The sequence below is a fragment of the Labrus bergylta genome, chromosome 8 (genome assembly GCF_963930695.1).
Source record: "Labrus bergylta chromosome 8, fLabBer1.1, whole genome shotgun sequence".
NCBI lineage: Eukaryota > Metazoa > Chordata > Actinopteri > Labriformes > Labridae > Labrus > Labrus bergylta.
This window is the reverse complement of record NC_089202.1, coordinates 4,499,593-4,518,242: the sequence shown is the minus strand read 5'-3', so window position 1 is coordinate 4,518,242 and position 18,650 is coordinate 4,499,593. Positions and strand designations below refer to the sequence as shown.

Sequence of the window (18,650 nt, the reverse complement as noted above, 5' to 3'; positions counted from 1 at the left end):
TTCAGATTTAAAGATACACTTCCTCCTTTTATTTTGACCTCAATAAAAAATAGGACAAAAAGTAAACTCAACTGCAGTCTTACACCACAAACCAAAAATGTTTCCTTAACTCATCCAGCTTGGTTGAAAGAGAACCCGATCCTAGAGTCAGCTCAGCTGGAAGGGGCTCAAAAAAGATGTAATTTTGTCAGCTGCCACTAGACGGGGTGAGAGATGGGGGGAGCCAAACCCCTGCCCATAATAACCACCAGACATGACTCATTCAGCGTGGAATACCACAGCAGCCACAGACAGGTCTCTGGCAGACGACGAGCAGAAACCCGACCCTGCAGCCCAGTTTGTGAATGGAACCCAAATGAGCAAAACCAGAGTGATTTTATTAGAGCTCCTATAGGTCTCAAAGATTTAAGAGTTTTAAAAATTCATAAACGCTTGGTTTGGCTTATTTATGAAAGTTAAGAGTCTGGGAGGCTAAATATGATATTTTTTATTCATAAGTGCGGCTCAACAAAGGAAAAAGTCATTCTTTCTCGCTTGCCGTTTCTTTTCATTCCTCTTTTTTAAATTCCCTGTTGGTTCAGTGATTCTTCTGGCTACCCCCCCATCCCATCCAGTCATCCTGCAGAGCTCCTAAAAGACAGCGCAGGAACAACACATCACCTTGTCAGATACAACTGTAGCTCTGATCATCGTCAGTCTTTGCCCAGACATCCCCCTGTGGAGACCACCACTCAATGTGAAGACTAACACATGTTGGACAGTCAAATCATTATTTGCTTATGTGGAGTGCGTCCAAGGCTGGAGGGGCCTGTAGAGCCAGGAGTCTAATCTGTGGGCATGAGGAGGAACACAGAAATAACATATTGTACAACTTAAAGAATGGCAGGGGAGCAAACTGTGAGCGCTCACGTTACATGAAAACAGCAGGCAGGAAGTGTTTTGCAACAGCGGAAAATCTTCAGGTCCAGTCTGACCACCAGACGGTCACACTTCATCGGGCCTGGAGGCTGCGGTCAGCGGACGGATACCTTCTCTACCATAGGGGTTGGATATGCTGTCATGCATTTGTCTGTTGCTCCCCCTCAAACTTTTTTTTTTCTCTATTTCTCCTCCTCTTTCTCTCTCTTTGGACAAACTGGACACTTTTGTTTTTTAAATCGTCCCCCTCCCTTTCCTTACAGTTCTCTGTTTCATCCTCAGTCTCGTCTTCCCTCCCCCTGTAGCAGCCTTACCTCATTCTGTTTTCGCCCTCTTTTCTCCTCCCACTCACCCACCTTCCCCCTCAAACGTTCTCAATCCTCCATCTCTCACTCTCTTTCTCTCTCTGTTTGTGGTCAGTCACACTTAATCTACCTCCATCCATCTGTTTCTCTTCATTCGTTTAGTCTGGTCTGTTTTCCATTAAGATTACATCAGGCTTTGACCTATTAGTGCGCCGTGATCCTTTTGAAGTCATTCTGTGGTTACAGGTTAAGCTCAAAGCCCACCACTCTTCTTACTCTACATAACACAGACTGTATTTATAAGGAGAGGGTTTTTAAAACTTCTCAGCCTCCGACCAAAATGACTTTTATTTTTCCTGCAGATCATTAAATCATGCGAGCATTTTTTGTCATGTGGAGACCCGTCAGAGGAGGGCCTGCGACCCATTTTGGGTCCCAGCTCATAATCCAACCTAGCAATCTGTGAACTGGAATATATTGTTCATTTGACCTCACATCCTGAGGATTTTGATGGGTTTTTTTTCTAAATAACTTTCCCAACCAGAGAGTCTCTGTTCCTTATTAAGGTTCCTGTTTAAAGTCGGGTTGAAATCCCCAACTTAACATAATACAGACCTCTTGAATAAAGTTTTTTTTTTAAGTGTTTCCTGATAGCCTTATAGTTAAAATACAAAAACCAGGGTTGTAAGTCATATTCCAACTTTTAATATTTATTTCCATTACACTGTCCTATCTGATTACAGCTAAAATACCGCAAAAATAATCTTAAAATAATCAGTGTTTTTAGGAACAACATGCAGGAAGGAAAATATTCTTTTGATCTTATTTGAATAAATAACAGGCTGAACAAAAAAGGAAGCTTCCGAATCTTGAAATATAGCAGGATATAAATCCAATATACATCCATCTTTCTTCATTGATCCCTTATTGCCACCCTCACTTGGCAAATAATTAAGCAGTCACTGTTCATTTCCAGATGTAGATCTCGATATCATCTCTTTAACCTTAACTTTCTCTCCCTTCTTTCTCCCTGACTTGATGCCAGTGAAGAGAGATTGACTGAAATGTTAAACTGTACATCATCATTACTCCTGGGTCAGAGCGCGGGTAAGTAGCCAATTGGCCAAGTCGTGATGTTAAACTGACATCTATTGGCCGAGCTGTGGCAGGGTGGGATGTTAAAGTCATTTAGACTCATCAGGCTAAGTGGACACAGTTGAATGAGAGGTCTCGAACCTCCCCACGTCTGCTTGTGGGTAGATTTCTGCGCCAACAATTTTCAATTAGAGCAGTGGATGAGAGGACATCTGGGCTGCAGAGTGTGTGTCTGCTTGACTAATGTGTATTAATGTACGCCAACAGAGCTGAGTTCCCTCGACAAATGAACCGTACATGTCTTTTCAACAATCAGTCAATCATGATTGAGAGATATTGTGAAATTCTCAGATTGAAGGCTGACTGTTTTCCTGCAATAAATCTTGTACATTTTGATATTATACATGTTTAAAATGGCTAAAAATGACTACGGTATGTGTAATACCAAGGTGCCACTCACTGAGGTGATCGAACAGAGAATTATTACCAGTATCTGTAGATCTCCTGAACGGGGTCATTTTTCAGCACATTGTTTTGGTTTAAGAGAGAACAACTTCAGTGTTTTGGTTCACTCTCAACTCTCTCCATCTCTCATCAGTCTTTCTACAGTCTCAGCAGGCAAACACAGAACTACTATACTAAACTATTTGTTTTCTCATTTAACAACTAAATGAAGTACAGAATGTTGTAAACTATTTTTTTACATTGTCCATGACAGATTCCTAACGAGTGTTACATTTGACTGAAATTTGTCTGAAAAAACACAACTTATACTTGAACAGGACAAAATCTTTAAAGAGATCAGTGTTAGCACTTTGTCAACAGGGGGCGCCAAATGGAAACACTCAAATTTCCTCACAGGAGCTTTAAATAAAAAAGGGGAAAAAGAAAACAGAATAAAGACAGAATTTCAAAAAAGATAAAAAACAGTTTTTTTATTGATTTTTTTTTGTTGTTGAAAGAATCCGTTCATAGTGTATGCAGGTATTTATAACTTACAGTATAAATGTTTCTGTTCTTTTCACAGCTTTTTATTTCTAAAGAATACTTATTTGTGTAATTGTTTTCTTTAGTTATATGAGAATGCACACACATTTAATCTTTTCATTCATGTCTTACTGACCTCAGGTCAGTTACATTAAGTCACAGTCGAGGAGACTGATCGAAAGTGATTCCATCAAAAGGACATCACAAGTTCAAAATAGCGTAAAGCCATCAAGTCATTGACCTTTAAAATCTGCTTCAGAGGGAGACGTGGAAAAAGTCAAAATAGAAATAGTTCAAAGTTTCAAGACTATTAGAGGGTAAACACACTACTTCCCCTTCCTCCTGCTTCTGCCCCTTTTACTCCTCCCATCTCCTACCACCTGATTCTGATCACCATGCAACAACCATCGCCATAAAAGATCACCTCCATCACTGCGTCCCTGAAGCCCTGCCCCATCTGACTGACTGATGTGTATAAAGATACTTTAAGGGGTAAGTGCTTCACCTTAAATCAGCTGGATTTGTTTATCCTGGTTAAAATATTTGATCATCTCTCCTTCTCCTTCTTCTTGTGCTGCATCTCCGGTGCCATTACAGCGTTTGTGTCAGCGGAGATGTTGGCAGGTGTGTTAGCTCTGGCCACCATCCTTACAGCTGTACCAGGTAAGAGGACTATAACAAAGCTGATAACTTTTTATGTTGAGGTGTAAAACTGAACAGAAAATGTAGAAATAAGTATATTGTTTTATTACTTACTTAGAGCTGCAAAGCTCCATCATTGTCAGATAACTGTTTTGAGTTTCAGATGTTTCATACAAAAGGTAAAACAGGTGGAAACTGTTGAAGAAAGAATAGCCTGGCTTTTTGGATTCATTATGCACATGATGAAAGGTGCTGCAGCCAGGTGCCCTTGTCTTTACGCTCAAGTTATTTATAAGTATTGATTGCCTTTTGTGCAAGGTAGTCAGCCAGGCAGGCAGATAGCAGCGCAGGACGACACCACGGCTGCACATACAGGCTCATTGTCACTGCTTCAGTTTTATGTGTCGCTCTGTGAGCACATCCAAGTTGTGGTTTGACAAGTTTTACTCTGAGGAGCCTCTCTGAAGGAAAGATTGAAATTCACAGTTCTTTTAGTTTTCAAGTATGTATTCCCTAATCTGTTAGTTTTAATTAAGATTTTAAACCGTTACTAGTCCTTGATGAAATAAAAATAAAAATTACACATGAGCACTAATGGTGAACAGTGTAAAAAGATAAATCAGAATGGAGAAGATCTTTATCTTTCATTCTCTTTTTTTTTATACTTTGTTTTTATTTTTTTCAAAGAGTTGCTTCATTCATATGGTCATTTCATTTCAACAAACATGTTTTCAACAAAAGATGTTGAATGAATTTTCTTTTTTTTATTATATATATAGTTATATATATATTTTTCTCTCTCTCATTTCATTGTTTGGATGTGTATGTATGTCTGTGTATTCATTTCTAAAGATGTTGCTTCTTTTCTTGGGGGTAGTTTATTTTCTTGATATCTTTCATTCTCAAGTTTTTGGCACTCATACTGTATGTTGTATATATTGTATCCTATCCTATCATGTTATACCACAATGAATCATATCCTTTCCTATCATTTCATATTATATGACATTGTATCATATCGAATTGTATTTTATTAAATAATTTATACTGAGATGTACATCGTATTGGATCCTATCATTCCACGCTGTATCTTTATGATCTTCATTTTATTTGTTATTTAAATTGTCTTACAGGTATCCAGAGCAGGTGGAGTGTGACATTTTCTCGAAGGGAGATCTGTGTGTGGGCAGGAACAACTGTAACTTTGCCCTGCAGATATGACTACCCTTCAGGTATAAAATCCATTAGTGATCCTTCACCAGAATTCATTTGTGTTTTCATACAGTGATTGGCAAAGTCTAAAAGTCTCTAAATATTATATATCTAAGATCCATAAACCTAAACCCCATAAAGCCTGATTATGTTTCGCTCCTTTTGTCTCTGTTATTTGTTCATGTAACATTTACTCACAGGCTCTGCTATGTTTTTCTCCACAGGTCACACTGTGAAGAGGGTCATGTGGTTCCGGGTTTCTACAGACGGTCGCAGGGAGTTTACTCACCACACGGACCCAAACCAGATCAGCCTGTCTTACAGAGGACGTACACGGTTGGAGAAACACGCATTAATGTTTAAAAGCTAATTTACAAATATTACAAATGTAAAATATATACATAAATGTTTGACAAATTAGTATTTGGTTCCAGCTACATTGGGGGAAGCTACTCCAGCTGTTCAGTCCAGATCCGGGTTGTGAGACTGAGTGATGCAGGTCAGTACCACTTCAGGTTTGAGACGGACCAACCACTGGGGAGATGGACCTCCCCCAACACCATCACTCTGGATGTGACAGGTTAGACGTACACAAACCATCACCCAGATTAACTGATTTGTAAAAGTTCTGCGCTGGGCTAAAACACCCATTCTTTTTACCTCGATGTCTTCCTATTTCAGACCTCCAGGTCCAGGTCCATCCAGCACGGCCCTCAAACATGTTTGGATTTGGTGAGACTGTGTTTGTCGGCTGTCAGGCTTCAGGATGTGCTGCACCTGGAAGGAGCCTTGCTCTGTACAGGTGAGTTATATGTGAGAGTATAATGGGTCAGCCAAAAAGTGGTTCAGAGCATATTGTATTAAAAGAATATGATTATATGATTTTCTGTAGGAATGGACTCAACCTGGGCTCCTATGAGAAATGGATGATTATAAACCGATTTGACCTGCAGCACGCTGGAGCATACAGCTGTCGACCGATCCCACCACAGAACGTCCAGTCACCCTCTCTCTCCCTCGCTCTGGGACGTGAGTCATCAAAATCAAACAATCAAAATGTCAGAAATTAAAAAAACACAGAAATATGAGTCGCTTAAACTATGAAATTAAGACATTTTAAAGATGTCCACCGAAGAGTGATCAAAGAGAGAACTGCCACTTTTCCTTATAAAGGGCAAAATAATTGAAAGTTTGTTATTCTGCATATTGCGTTCCCTCCATTTCTTTCTCATATTTTTATTTTCCATCCCTCCCATTTTCAATTTCTTCCCTTGCAGACACTCCTCGCTCCACCTCCATATCAGTCTTTCCTGTAGGGGAGTTGTCAGAGGGGGGATCAGCCACTCTGACCTGCAGCAGTGATGCAGCTCCACCTGTGGAGAGCTATGCATGGTTCAAAGGTATGAAACAGCATGTTGCTATTGTGTTGCCCAACATAATAGAGGTACTTTACTCTTAATGTTCACTGGTTTACTTTGTTCAGAGTTTCTTCCTGCAGTCGGAAAAGGAAATATCCATTAATGATTTGTTGAAGCAGATTGGTAGAGGTGTATGTGGATACTAATGAACAACTGATGTTTTGTGAGTTTCCTGTAGAGTTGCAGAATATCTAAACCGTTTGCTGTTTATGCATACTCTTAAATGTTAATGTGAATTTGTGTGTGAACTAATTTGGCACACATGTTTTGGCTGTTCAGCACGAGTCTAGTTCTGCTCACAGTTTCTTCTTGACAAAAGGAAGTTTTTCCTTACCGCTGTTTCTTGTTAAATTTTGCCAAGTGTTTTGCTCGAGGTGGATTTATTTTGGGTCTCTGCTTTATATAACAACCGCACGGTCTAGACCTACTCTTTTTGTCAAGCGTCAGAGATATACAAATAAAGATTGACTGATGTGTCTTCCTTGCTCTCCAGATATGGAAAGCGGCAGCATCCCAGACAGTTTCAGGCCTCAGCTCCTCCTGCCTCACCTCAAATACACAGACAGAGGAGAGTATTTCTGTGTAGCAAGAAACTCACTGGGAACTGACCGCTCCAAATCCCTCCTGCTCAATGTCACCTGTAAGCCATACTGGAGGTTCAAACAGCTGCACACTTTAGAACAGAAAAAAAAGCTTTTCTTAGAAGTGTAAGGTCTGCTGCAGGTTTATATCTTAGGTCCTTGTTGTGTAAATCTGTCTGGGGTCAGTCTGGGTTAAACTGATGAGGAAACAACTCTATTGTAATCAGGACTCTTCTATCATGTGCATTTAGAAGGAAGTGATAAAAACAGAAACTACTGACATATTACTTTTGGTTTATACATGTACAAAATAAAAGTAGTAGAGCTAAAGTGATGCATCAACTAAGTCTTCAAGCAGAAAATAATCTTTTGACATTATGAAACATTTGCCTGTATCATATTGCAATAACATTTTTTTTTGTCATTTTTAATGTGTGATTTAGTCTCTCCTGGTACTTGTCCTTCCTACCTGACTCATTTTTTTTCATAACTAAACTGAAAGTATCAGCAGACTTGTTCTTAAACCTTTCCTTGATTTATTTTTTGTTTCATTTTTTAACTTGATTTTTGCACAGTCATTTTCATTTTTATACTTTTCTGTTACACTGTTGTGGGCTGGGGAAAATGTCATTTTTAGTCACATAAGGGAACTGACAATTTATCTGAATTTAATGAATCAAGACTTGACTATATTTCGAATCTTCTGTTTTTAAGTTTGTTGATTTTCAAAGCCATACAGGACGTATGCACCAGCATCTGTTTCACACACATCACACGAAGGGATCAAACATGAGCTTATGCTAAAAGTTGTTTCCTCCTCTTCCGTCTGCCTGTTTAGACTCTCCAAAGAACACGCGTGTGCTGCTGAGTCCTCCAGGGGACATCAGAGAGGGCTCGTATGTAAACTTGAGCTGTGTAAACCAAGCCCACCCTCCTGCTAGCAGGTACAATCAATACTTCTCCTTTCTTTAAAAAAAATAAAGGATTTAAATTATTCTGCCATGGTTAGCATCAATCTTAAATTTGTCTTCGTCATCTGAAAACCTATTTCTCTTTTATTTTTTTTATTCACTTTAAAAGTGCAGACTTTTACCTTATTTCAAGGTGTTGTGAATAAGGAGTTGACAATGTGAAAAAAATTAATATATTCATATGAAAATGGTGTTTTTGAATGTGAATATGATGGAAATCATAAACAACAATTTTCCAGCCCTATGATCATTTTCATCATATTCTCCATGTACTCTCTTGTAGGTTTGTTTGGTATCATATTGTAGGTGATCAGATGATGAATAAAGGAAACGTCCAGAATCTGACGTTCCCCTCAGTGCGGGCTCGTCACACTGGTCAGTACTACTGCTCAGCATGGAACCGGTTAGGATACCAAAGCTCCCCTGTGGCTACACTCACAGTACTGTGTAAGTGCAGGTCTAAGTTTTTCCATTTGGTTCAATGTACTGGTATGTATCTAATGAACAGAATGTCATTTATTCTCCTTCCACTACAGATCCTCCTAAGAACACGTCTGTTCTGGCTCGTCCCTCCACTGTGGTGGACGCTGGCCGGCCTTTGACGTTGACCTGCAGCAGTCAGGCTAACCCCGCAGTGGACAACTTCACATGGCACCGTCTAGCTCTGGACGGGGGCTCTGTACAATGTTAGCATCTTAAAAAATGTGGTTCCACTCAAGGTTAACATTAAGAAATCATCAACTCTATAACCACTGGATAATGTTTGCAGTCAGTAAGGTGTTGCTCTTTGTGTGTTTCTGGACTGTCTGTTGGTTTGGATCCTCAAACACTGTCAGAGTATATTCTCTCTCTGTGTGTGCTCCCTGTAGCGTGGGGCACAAAGTCCGGGCCTGTCTTCACCTTCTCAGAGGTCGGCCCTGGAGAGAGCGGTCAGTACTACTGCGAGGCCAGGAACCGAATCGGAGCCCACAGCTCTCCTGTCCTCACCGTACGAGTCAGAGGTAAAAAATGATACATGTATGGAAAACGTGTAACTGAAAGCAACTTTGGAGTTTGCTTAAGTTGTATAAAATTTTGGAAGGACATTTATGGACTCTTGAGGATGAATCCCACTAACTTTGAAGGCTCCACCATAAGGTTCAGATTTGCAGTTTTGAGCGGAATTTGTCTTGGTGATGGAACTTACAACTCTTTACCGAGCAATGGCTCTATACCACTCTTTCTTTCTGTTACCTTTTGAGTTAAGTTCTTTTTCTTTCTTGCAAACACATTTTGGTCTCATGACTGGCTGAGACCAAAATGTGATGTTACACACTGATTTGAAACTACCACTGTGGCTAAGTGGTAGAGTCAAACGTCTCTTAACTGTAAGGTCCAGGGTTCGATCTCCAGCAGCCACAAGTTGAAGTGTCCTTCAGCTAGACACTGAACACTGAGTTAAAGTAATAAAGCTGCACAAAGATATGGAAAAACATTATACGTGCTAAACAGCATGTTAGCATTGCCATTGGTAGAAACTTAGCATGCAAATGTTAGCATTTAGCTGTAAGCACAACTAAGTAAATACAGCATCACAGAGCATCGAGTAAAAACTAAAGACTCTTGTAAATGTATATATAATTTCGTTGGAAACAACACCCAGGAACTGAGTTGACCAACAAAAGCCAAAAACATAAATGAAGTGATGAATTGTTGACTGGCATGTTGGTTACACCCTTCCCATCTTTGGACGTGTCATGGATGGGATGAACTGTCACTGATAAGCTCAGTGAAACCCTCCTACCTCCTGTGTACATCTATGTTTCTGATTATCTCAGACAAGGACCAAAAAGAAGAGATTATTCTGAGGTTATAGCTCACAGGATGTTAGGATGGGTCTGATGTTTGCTCGGAGTGATGGGTGATGAGACCTCCCCTGTCTCTATTACAGCATGGGTCTAACTCCTCGCTGCATATGGTGTCATGGTTTCTGACTGTTTTTATGAGTCATTGTGAGTCATGTTAATCTGTCTCACTATGAGGAGAGAGGACAGGGTGATGAGGTGTTGTGGAAAACTACTATTTGAGTCTAGACAGCAGAAGTTGTGGAGTTCGGTTTGGAAATCAGAAGTGGAAACATAAGTCTGAAGTCTAGACACTTCAAAGATGATGCACAATGTTTTCCTCTTTCTTCACTTTCTCGCTTTCTATTTTTATGGTTCTGTTATTTTTATAGCTTGCTGCACTTCTATTTTTATTCAACACAAGTAACCTTCAGTTTCTCTCTTCTACTTGATGTTAGAAGTCAGGCTGATCAACTGTCTTTAAACCGGCAGGTCGTCTAAAGGTCATCGCCCTGGCGTCGGCTGTAGGCGTGTCTGCTGGACTCATCACTCTCACTGTGGCCATTATGATCAGGTGACAGGAAGTACACTGCTATTTAGTCAGTGCTTGATAAGCAATTTTTGCACTAGTGGACATACAACAAAAATTCATTCTATAAGCCTACTCTCTGTTTTGTTTAGGGAAGAAGACCCCAAAATGTAGTTCCCATTGTTGTTACTTTTTGTGTTCAGCACAATTTATTCAGTGTCTTGTGGATTTGCACCACATTTTGATCTTCAAAAAGTCAATTTCATGGTTTATATGAATCACTTTTGTGGAAGGAGTCATCACTTCTTAATAGTTTGATAATACTGTCCCCATGTCTTCACAGTAAGAACATGCACAGAGTAGACATGGAGACAGGAGAGGTACCAAACAAGGTAAAATATTCGACATTTTCTGATGTCTTAGGTGAAAAACACATTTTCAATACTTCCAAAACTGTGCAGTATTCCATCATTATGTATAACTTCTTTCCTTTTATTTACCGTGTGCATATGCGTGTGTCTTTGTGTGACCCCAGCGTCCATCAGTGACAGCTGACACCATGTTTTACGAGTTAGCCCAGCAGAGCTTTCCAATGAGGAAGGGCAAGATGTCCGACATACCGGTACACAACCAAGTAGACCCTCGCAGACTCTTCTATAATATTGTGAAAAGAAAATAGGTAAACTACATCAATGCATTTTATCAAAGTGTGTCTTTGTGTTTGTGTGTGTGATGCAGGAGGAGCCAGAAGACTTGAGTGACAGCTGCCACCCGGCCATCGTCCCCCTGAAGGATGCCTCTCCAATCACAGAAGTTGAAAGTCGAAGCCCCGCCCCCAACTGCATCACTGTCCATTACTCCAAATTGTCCAGGTAAACACAATATTTTGGAGCTATCCGTCAGCCATGTGTCATCCATGTAGTTGACTTTTGGCATTTTTTGTGTTTTCGTATAAGGTGGATATCAAATTAATGATTAATTATTATTAATTATTTGTATTTTATTGAGAAGACTTGATTTTATTTCAAGTGTTTTTGGTAGAACTGGGTAATATTGCTGTGGGTATGGTGTATATTTGTGGGCAGGTGTTCAATAAGATTGGAGGGCTTGACCACCCTGTGCTCCATTTAATTTGAACATTTTTGTATGTTTTGATCAATTGAAAATAGAAAGATCGACACTACATCCACCTTTCTCAGTCTCTGAATAACTCATCGATTCTATATCTGTTTCTCTCTGCTTCTGACTCTTTTATTTTAATATTTTTTCCTTCCTTTTCTGTCTCCTGTCTGCACCATCTGTCTCCCTGCAGACTGTCGACCCCCTGACTAATCTACTGTTTCGTGTCTTGCATGTCACTGATTTTTATTTTACAGCTACACTGGCCCTCTTCCTTTCTTCTTTATCTTCCTGTCATCACATTCTCTATGCTTTCCACTCCTTGTCAGTTCAGCTCCGTCTTTACTCTGTCGTCTGTGATATCCAACACCTCTGTCTGTTTAAGAGAGGATAATACATTTCTCATCCAGTTTTGAAGGTTAAAAAAACATTTTAATGGACGTGGAGTAAAACAAAGACTTGTTTTTACGGTGTGATTTGACTCATATGTGGAGAAGAACTCATGTGGCTGCTGTTGTTGCTGCCGTCGGTTTCAGCTCAGAACATGTGCAGGTCCACAATCTGCCACGAGGGGGAGACAGAAAGCCCAAGGATTCATCCAAAGTTGTTTACACTTTGCTGCAGCAGCCATGCCACTAACAGCAAAACGATGGCAAATCAGGTATGAGACATTATAACTTTCAGTATTTACATTTCCAAATGAACAGCCTGTCAAGTTTTTTTGCTTTTGGTTTTCTTATTTTTACTTTCACAATAACCTTCTTTATTTATTAATTTCCTGTCTTACCTGCTGCTGTTTCAACTTTCTACCTACTTTATCTTACTAACTTATTTATTGACTTAATTACCCATTATCTATTCTCCTCTTCCTCATCTGAACAACACAGCACACCTGATGTGAACCGATCCATGTACTTCTCAGACTGTGGGACAGGTCAGTCGCTCCTTGTGGACCCGGATGATGCCTTACTGTGCGTGTGCGTTGTAGGCCTGACATGTTTCATCTGACCCTGAGAACAACTTTGGGCTGTGGTCCAAAACTGTGTTGCATGTCTTTTCCTGTTTTTGTTCTATGCATCTAACCCCTGTATGCACCCTGATGAAGGACACATGCTTCAAACAATTGTCTGCCACGTTGCTTGATCCACCCTACATGCTAAATACAGTACAGTATACTGCTGCTTTTAAGTCGATGGATGAAAAGGAATTTCCCAAACCTATAATTATTCCAAGCCACAAAGAGACTGGTTGCTATTTCCTCAACATTGAACTATAATTGTTTGTATTAGAATATAGTTCCTTTGTATAGATACTTTAGTGTCAGTAATCTGTAGAAAATAATTTGACATTTATGAAGAATGTGTAATATTTGACACATTCAGATGTTCACACTTATAGTGGACTGACCTATAGAGACGCTCATTTTGACTGAAAATAATGAAATATAATTACATAATTGGAAACAACAAAAAGTATTGGTGCTTGGAAGTTTGTTGGAATTTTTTCAAGTGAACCAAAAAAAAAAACAGGCGGTAAAGCTTACCGAAGTGAGGAGTGACAGTAAGGAAAGTTAAAGGGTTAAATCATTGAGATTGTCTGAATTCTCATAAAAATGTGTCTCAGGATTATAAAAGAGAAAATATCATATCTCTCTTACGCGTCAGTTTCTTTCTTACAGTTTGACTGACAGTATTTGTTTTGGTACAATGATGTGATAAAACGTAGATCCTGATGGTCAGCCATGTTTAACAATAGTGGCAATAAAGAGTTGATATCAAAAACATTAACGTGTTGTTTCTTTTCTGTTTAAACTCATCACACACAAATAATTGAGTGTAAAATAAAAATAAATGGTTTTTTTCTTATACTTTTTCCTTCTCTACTGTGAGGATTTCTTACGACTTCAAATTAAATATTGTTTGACCAGTTTGTTATGAAACACAGAGAAAATCTTATATCGGCTTCTCTATATATTTACTGAGCTGAACTGTTTTATGCTCATGTGATTTTAAATGTACAGCACAGCATTAGAAAGGATTGTTTTACCCAGACATTTGAGAATGTTCCAGATGACACATGTCAGTAAAGGGACATGTTTCTACGTTTGTGTTGTGTTTCACTTACGGAAACTCATGTCACACTCCTTACAAAATTCAGGAACCCTCTTCTTGCAATGCAAATCAATTATAATAGCACTCAGTTTCCAAACATGAACTTTTTGTCACCTCAATTTCTCACTTTGTCGCAGACTTTGTTTCACATGTTGCAGAGGAACTGTTGAGTGTAGTAAATGTTGTGCAAAAAAACCTTCCTCTCTTCATTTGAAGCTGAGATGTTCAATGTCGGTTGTGTCATTTGATTGATGTTATAAGACAACATTTGAAAATGTATTTAATCAAATTTAAGTGTTTATTAATGTTTAAAAAAAATCAATTTGAAGAAGAAGATATGCCCGCTCATCAAAGCTTGAATCCATCATTATCACCATCATGAATACATTTTAAAACAATGATTTATTAATCTTTTCTCTTCCTCAATATAAGCTATTTGACGGCAGAGGGAATAGAGTTCTTCTGCACTCACCAATAACAAAGCCTTTACTTCTGATACACACATAAACACACGTTGAAAAGAAAGATTCTGGAGGTCATCAACAAGAGGTCAACACATTATGCAGGCTGCAAATAAAAAGAAACCGTTGTCGAAGAAAGACATGACAACAACTAAAAGCTAATCATACAACCACATCTGTCTAAAAGTGACATTTGCAAAAGAGGAACATGTTTAATTTAGCATCCAGTTTTCCTTTTGGAAACCCACCAGTGGCGGATATTGGTTACAAGGTCCAGTAAGACCACCACCCTGTGGCCTAAAATAGATCAATGGTTTTAAATAAAAGTGAAGTTAGCTGTTACTGACATGCTGATAGTTCAGACAAATCTCAGATCTTATACTTTAAACCTGGTTCCATGCAGGATGGTCACTTCATGACACAAACAAATGATGTGCAGGTTATAAGTAAAGCCTTTCTTTATGGAACTTCTAACTTTATCTTACTCACCCTCCCTCTCTCATAGTTATGCAGCCTAAGGAGAATAAGTCTGGTATTTTAATCGTTTTTTGTATTGTATTTTGTTGTGTTGTTAACAACTGCAGCAACAAACTTTTTTTCTTAACTGCTTTAGTTTGTCTGATTATATAACATCCAGATGTTTTTACAAGAGAAAAGGAACCTTAGTTTGGGACAGTCAACAGAGATGTTGATGAATGTAATAGATGATGCCTTGTTAACTTGGTGTACCCCCTCCACCTGCACTTTGTAGGTCTCTCACTGATTTCATTTTACACAACATCAAAAGTGACGTTCCTTGATTTCCCCATGAATATTCTTTTTAATTGGTTTATTAATCATTTGATCAAGTGGGAACTTTTTTGCACTGAATTAGCTAAGTGGCATTTTCTGATGGCAGGTGACCAATTTTTAGTCAATCTATTTACAATTTCACAGTAAATTTAAGGTATTGTTTTTGTCTAAACTTGTTTTTTCTCTGTAGATTTAGTTTAGTACAAAATTGGATTTCTCCCTGGGGAAGCTTTACTGTAACTTCTTGCATAGCAATTCTTTCAAAGCACCTTCCTCAATACGGCCAACTTCTGCTTTTCGCCACACAAAATAAAAGTCAGAGAAGAAGACAGGGACAGCATTGTGTCTTCTTGGTGAGTATGTTTATCTTTAATTTAATATGTGCTTAATCATGTTCACAGACTGTATAGTAAAATGTATTCTGTGTCATGTTGTTGCAGATTCATTTTAACAGAGCTAATGGAGAGTTCGATTCTGATCATTCTGTTCATTATCCCAGGTAGGGAAACTTTTATTTTGTTTACATTTTTAATTCTGTATGGTGTCTGTTATCAAATAATAATGCAGCTTCTGCCAAATACTTGGAAATGTACTCATTCAACTCATACAGTCTAATTAGAGTATTTTATGTTATTAACCCATGATCCTGTGGGGAATGAGTTTTCAATGTGTCTCTTTTATTATTTTTGCTCAAAGGTGTCTGGAGTGGAAACTGGGGTGTGACCTCTACGGATCAGTGTGCTCTGAAAGGAACATCAGTGTTAATAAAGTGCGAGTATGACTATCCTTCTGGTCTTGTTGTCACTGGAGTGGCGTGGTATCAGAGACAGAGGATATCGGGACTGGTTCACCTTTCAAAGATACGTTCAGCCCCTGATCACTTTAGATATGTGGGCAACAAGTGGTCTAACTGTAGTCTGAGGATTAATGATGTTCAAAGCTCCGATGCTAGAGAATACTATTTTCAATTTAAGACAACCTTAAACAATAAATGGTTGAGCCAGAGACCTGCTCTTTTGACTGTCACAGGTAAATATTGAAAACAATAAAAAGTCTTCTTAATGTGGTTGTTTGTATTGGTTTCATTAAAAGGGTTCTGTTTGTGTTTCTCAATTAGAGTTGACTGCTTTTGTCGAGCCGAGCACTGTGACAGAGGGAGATTGCGTCAATCTGGCCTGTGTGTCAGGGTGTCCTTCACATGTAGACGTAGTTTGGTTCAAAGACGGACAACCTGTAGCAAATCCAATCTTTCAGGCCAGGAGAGAGGATGCTGGGAGGTATTACTGTGCCGTCCAGGGACAGGAGATGATTCGATCTGCCTCTGTGGCTCTCAATGTTCAGTGTAAGCATGTAAACTTAACACCCAGCTTTTGAAATATACAACTGCCTGTCATTTGTAATGTGTCACAGTTATTTTGAATCCTGAAGTGAATCTTACATTTTCTCCCTCAGATGCTCCAAGGAAAGTCTCGCTGTCAGTGAGTCCATCATCAGAAGTCCTCAAAGGGAGTGCGGTGACCTTCACATGCAGCAGTGATGCAAATCCAACCGTGACACACAACGGATACAGCCTGCATAAAGATGGACATTTGATCAGTTCAGGAGCGAATCACAGCATCTCTGACATCCAGCCAAGCTACAGTGGACTGTTCTGGTGTCAGGCCTGGAATAACATCAGCAGGAGGGCCGTGGACCTGATCAACTCTACTGCGGTTCACCTTGACGTACAGTGTAAGTTTGCTTGACATGACACACTGCGTTCAATGTTTTAGCTGTTAAAGAAACTGTTTTGCTACAAATGCAATCTTTATCTTAGCCTTTTGTTGATCTGCATTCATGTGGGGTCAAAAATTCCCCTGACAGAAAAGGAAGGAGTTCAGTAAAAGTGTAAAATGATCTGGGAGTAAAAGAAGGTTCAGACCGTGCTGCATTCAGGTGTCAGAATAATTGTTAAAAAATAAGTTTCCACTTATTGCCCCATAAAAAATAATGCAAACTTCCCCTTAAAGAAATTGTTTCATGACAAAGAACTACCAAGTGTGAGCTTTGGTCTCTTTAAAATGTTGACTTAGAGAAGATTAATCACATAAAACTGAGCTCTGACAAGTTCATAATCAAATGATTTTTTAACGTGTAATTATCTTTGGTTTCCAACCTTTTAGCACTGTGACCCATTATCAGTTATAACACATAATGTCAGATTATAGCAGTAATCTTAGCAGTTATTTACTTTAGATTGTTTTGTTTGAAGGACTTTGGGTGCCTAAGAGGTGAATTTGAAAAGAAAAACAACTAAATTAGGAGAAGAAACAGATTAATGATTTTAAAATAAACAAGTATTAAATGTAAACACATGTATTGTTTGTATTTATTTCAGACCCTCCAGTGAACATTTCTGTGTCAATGGACCCTCCTCATGTCACTGAGGGCAGCAGTGTGAATCTGACCTGCAGCAGCTCTGCTAACCCTGCAGTACAAAACTACACCTGGTTCAGGAGGACAGCTTCTCCCAGCTCCGGCTCGAGCTCCATCTTCCAGGTGGGCTCAGGACAGGTGTTGTCTCTCCCCTCTATGGAGGTGAACCACACTGGACTCTACCTCTGCCAGGCCAGGAACACAGTGGGGGAAACCAACTCAACTGAGGTGCTGCTGACCATAAGTGCCAAAAATCATGGTTTGTACCTCTTAACTGTTATTGTTCATCATTAAGAAAAGATGAACTGTTAAAAATCCTGATAGGAGAAGTTTCATTTAGTCATTGATACTTATTAAAAACATTTCATATTTCATCTTTATGTTGTACTAAGAAACCACTCTTTGTGCTTTTCCTCAGGTGGTCAGTCTGTCCTCTTCTTGGCTGGAGTCGGAGTCTTTCTTTTCATTGCACTTGTGCTCACTGTTTTTTTCTTCTGGTTAGTCCCGTGATCAAAAGATGCAGACTTATGTTTGCATATTTTTGCATCTCTTTTCAAGATGTTTTGTAACTTTTCACCCAAAGTTGTCATTGTTGAATGTGTAATATAGCATGTGCTCTGTGTGTCATCTTTGTTTCCATTCTGTTTTAACTTCTTACAAAGATTACACATGCCATCGCCTCAGGGATATAAATATATTTCATGCCCTGAAATAATTGAAAAAAGTTGTAATTTTGTTTTCTGTTAGGCATACTGTTAGGAATAGGTTATAATGCTCCAAGCTGTTAATGTTATTATTGGCTTATATTAATAGGGCTATGGCTATATATACACAAATATAATTTATTCTCACACACTTCTAGTTTTCTGCAGCTCACCTCTGACAAACAGAAAGTGAATATGTGTGCTCTGAGCAGTGATGTAATCACAGACGCTCCACTCAGAGCAGAGCGTCTGTGATTCCTGTTGTTACAGAACAACTTCCTGTGAAATGTGACATAACAGTTTGTGCAACAATGGTTTTTTTCAGCCTGATTTATTAGTTTATTTGGGTTTTTCTTGTCTTGCTAGGAGGAAAAAGACTAACTACACAGTAAAAAAACGTGAGTACTTCATATATGTTTTTATTATTTATTCATGACAAAAAGACTATTAAATGTGGTAAAACCTTTTTCAATGTCATGTAAGTCTGTGCTGCAGCATTTAGTGAAAGAAGTGAAGTACATTAAAATCAGAACTTTATGTTACAGCATCACAAATACATTATCAGAA

General features: G+C 38.9%; 2 protein-coding genes across 4 annotated transcripts in view; both read left to right on the top strand.

The window, feature by feature from the left end:
• The first annotated feature begins 3,705 nt into the window (after positions 1–3,705).
• si:dkey-33i11.1 (B-cell receptor CD22) lies at positions 3,706–13,383 on the top strand. 2 transcript variants are annotated; one of them, XM_065958328.1, is made up of 19 exons: positions 3,706–3,797; positions 3,903–3,968; positions 5,081–5,179; positions 5,384–5,495; positions 5,594–5,739; positions 5,841–5,961; positions 6,052–6,188; positions 6,437–6,559; positions 7,071–7,217; positions 7,997–8,102; positions 8,413–8,576; positions 8,666–8,815; positions 8,999–9,130; positions 10,445–10,526; positions 10,825–10,873; positions 11,017–11,103; positions 11,220–11,353; positions 12,098–12,261; positions 12,488–13,383. In XM_065958328.1, exons 2-18 carry the CDS (start codon positions 3,920–3,922, stop codon positions 12,237–12,239), a joined length of 1,980 nt encoding a protein of 659 aa, XP_065814400.1. In that variant the 5' UTR covers positions 3,706–3,797; positions 3,903–3,919; the 3' UTR covers positions 12,240–12,261; positions 12,488–13,383. The 2 variants fall into 2 exon arrangements, with proteins under 2 accessions (XP_065814400.1, XP_020490227.1); XM_020634571.3 differs by having other exon boundaries at positions 3,707–3,797; positions 12,137–12,261.
• A 1,896-nt stretch (positions 13,384–15,279) lies between these two features.
• LOC109984477 (B-cell receptor CD22) overlaps positions 15,280–18,650 on the top strand; it is a 5,844-nt gene continuing 2,473 nt past the window's right edge. For both annotated transcript variants that reach the window (XR_010666767.1, XM_065957940.1), the window contains exons 1-8: positions 15,280–15,317; positions 15,405–15,463; positions 15,661–15,993; positions 16,082–16,306; positions 16,417–16,695; positions 17,342–17,638; positions 17,798–17,876; positions 18,450–18,481. Coding sequence is in view for 1 of the 2 variants with exons in the window: in XM_065957940.1 (XP_065814012.1) it covers positions 15,424–15,463; positions 15,661–15,993; positions 16,082–16,306; positions 16,417–16,695; positions 17,342–17,638; positions 17,798–17,876; positions 18,450–18,481 (1,285 nt within the window). In the remaining variant the exon portion in view is untranslated. The remainder of the gene's footprint in view (positions 15,318–15,404; positions 15,464–15,660; positions 15,994–16,081; positions 16,307–16,416; positions 16,696–17,341; positions 17,639–17,797; positions 17,877–18,449; positions 18,482–18,650) is intronic.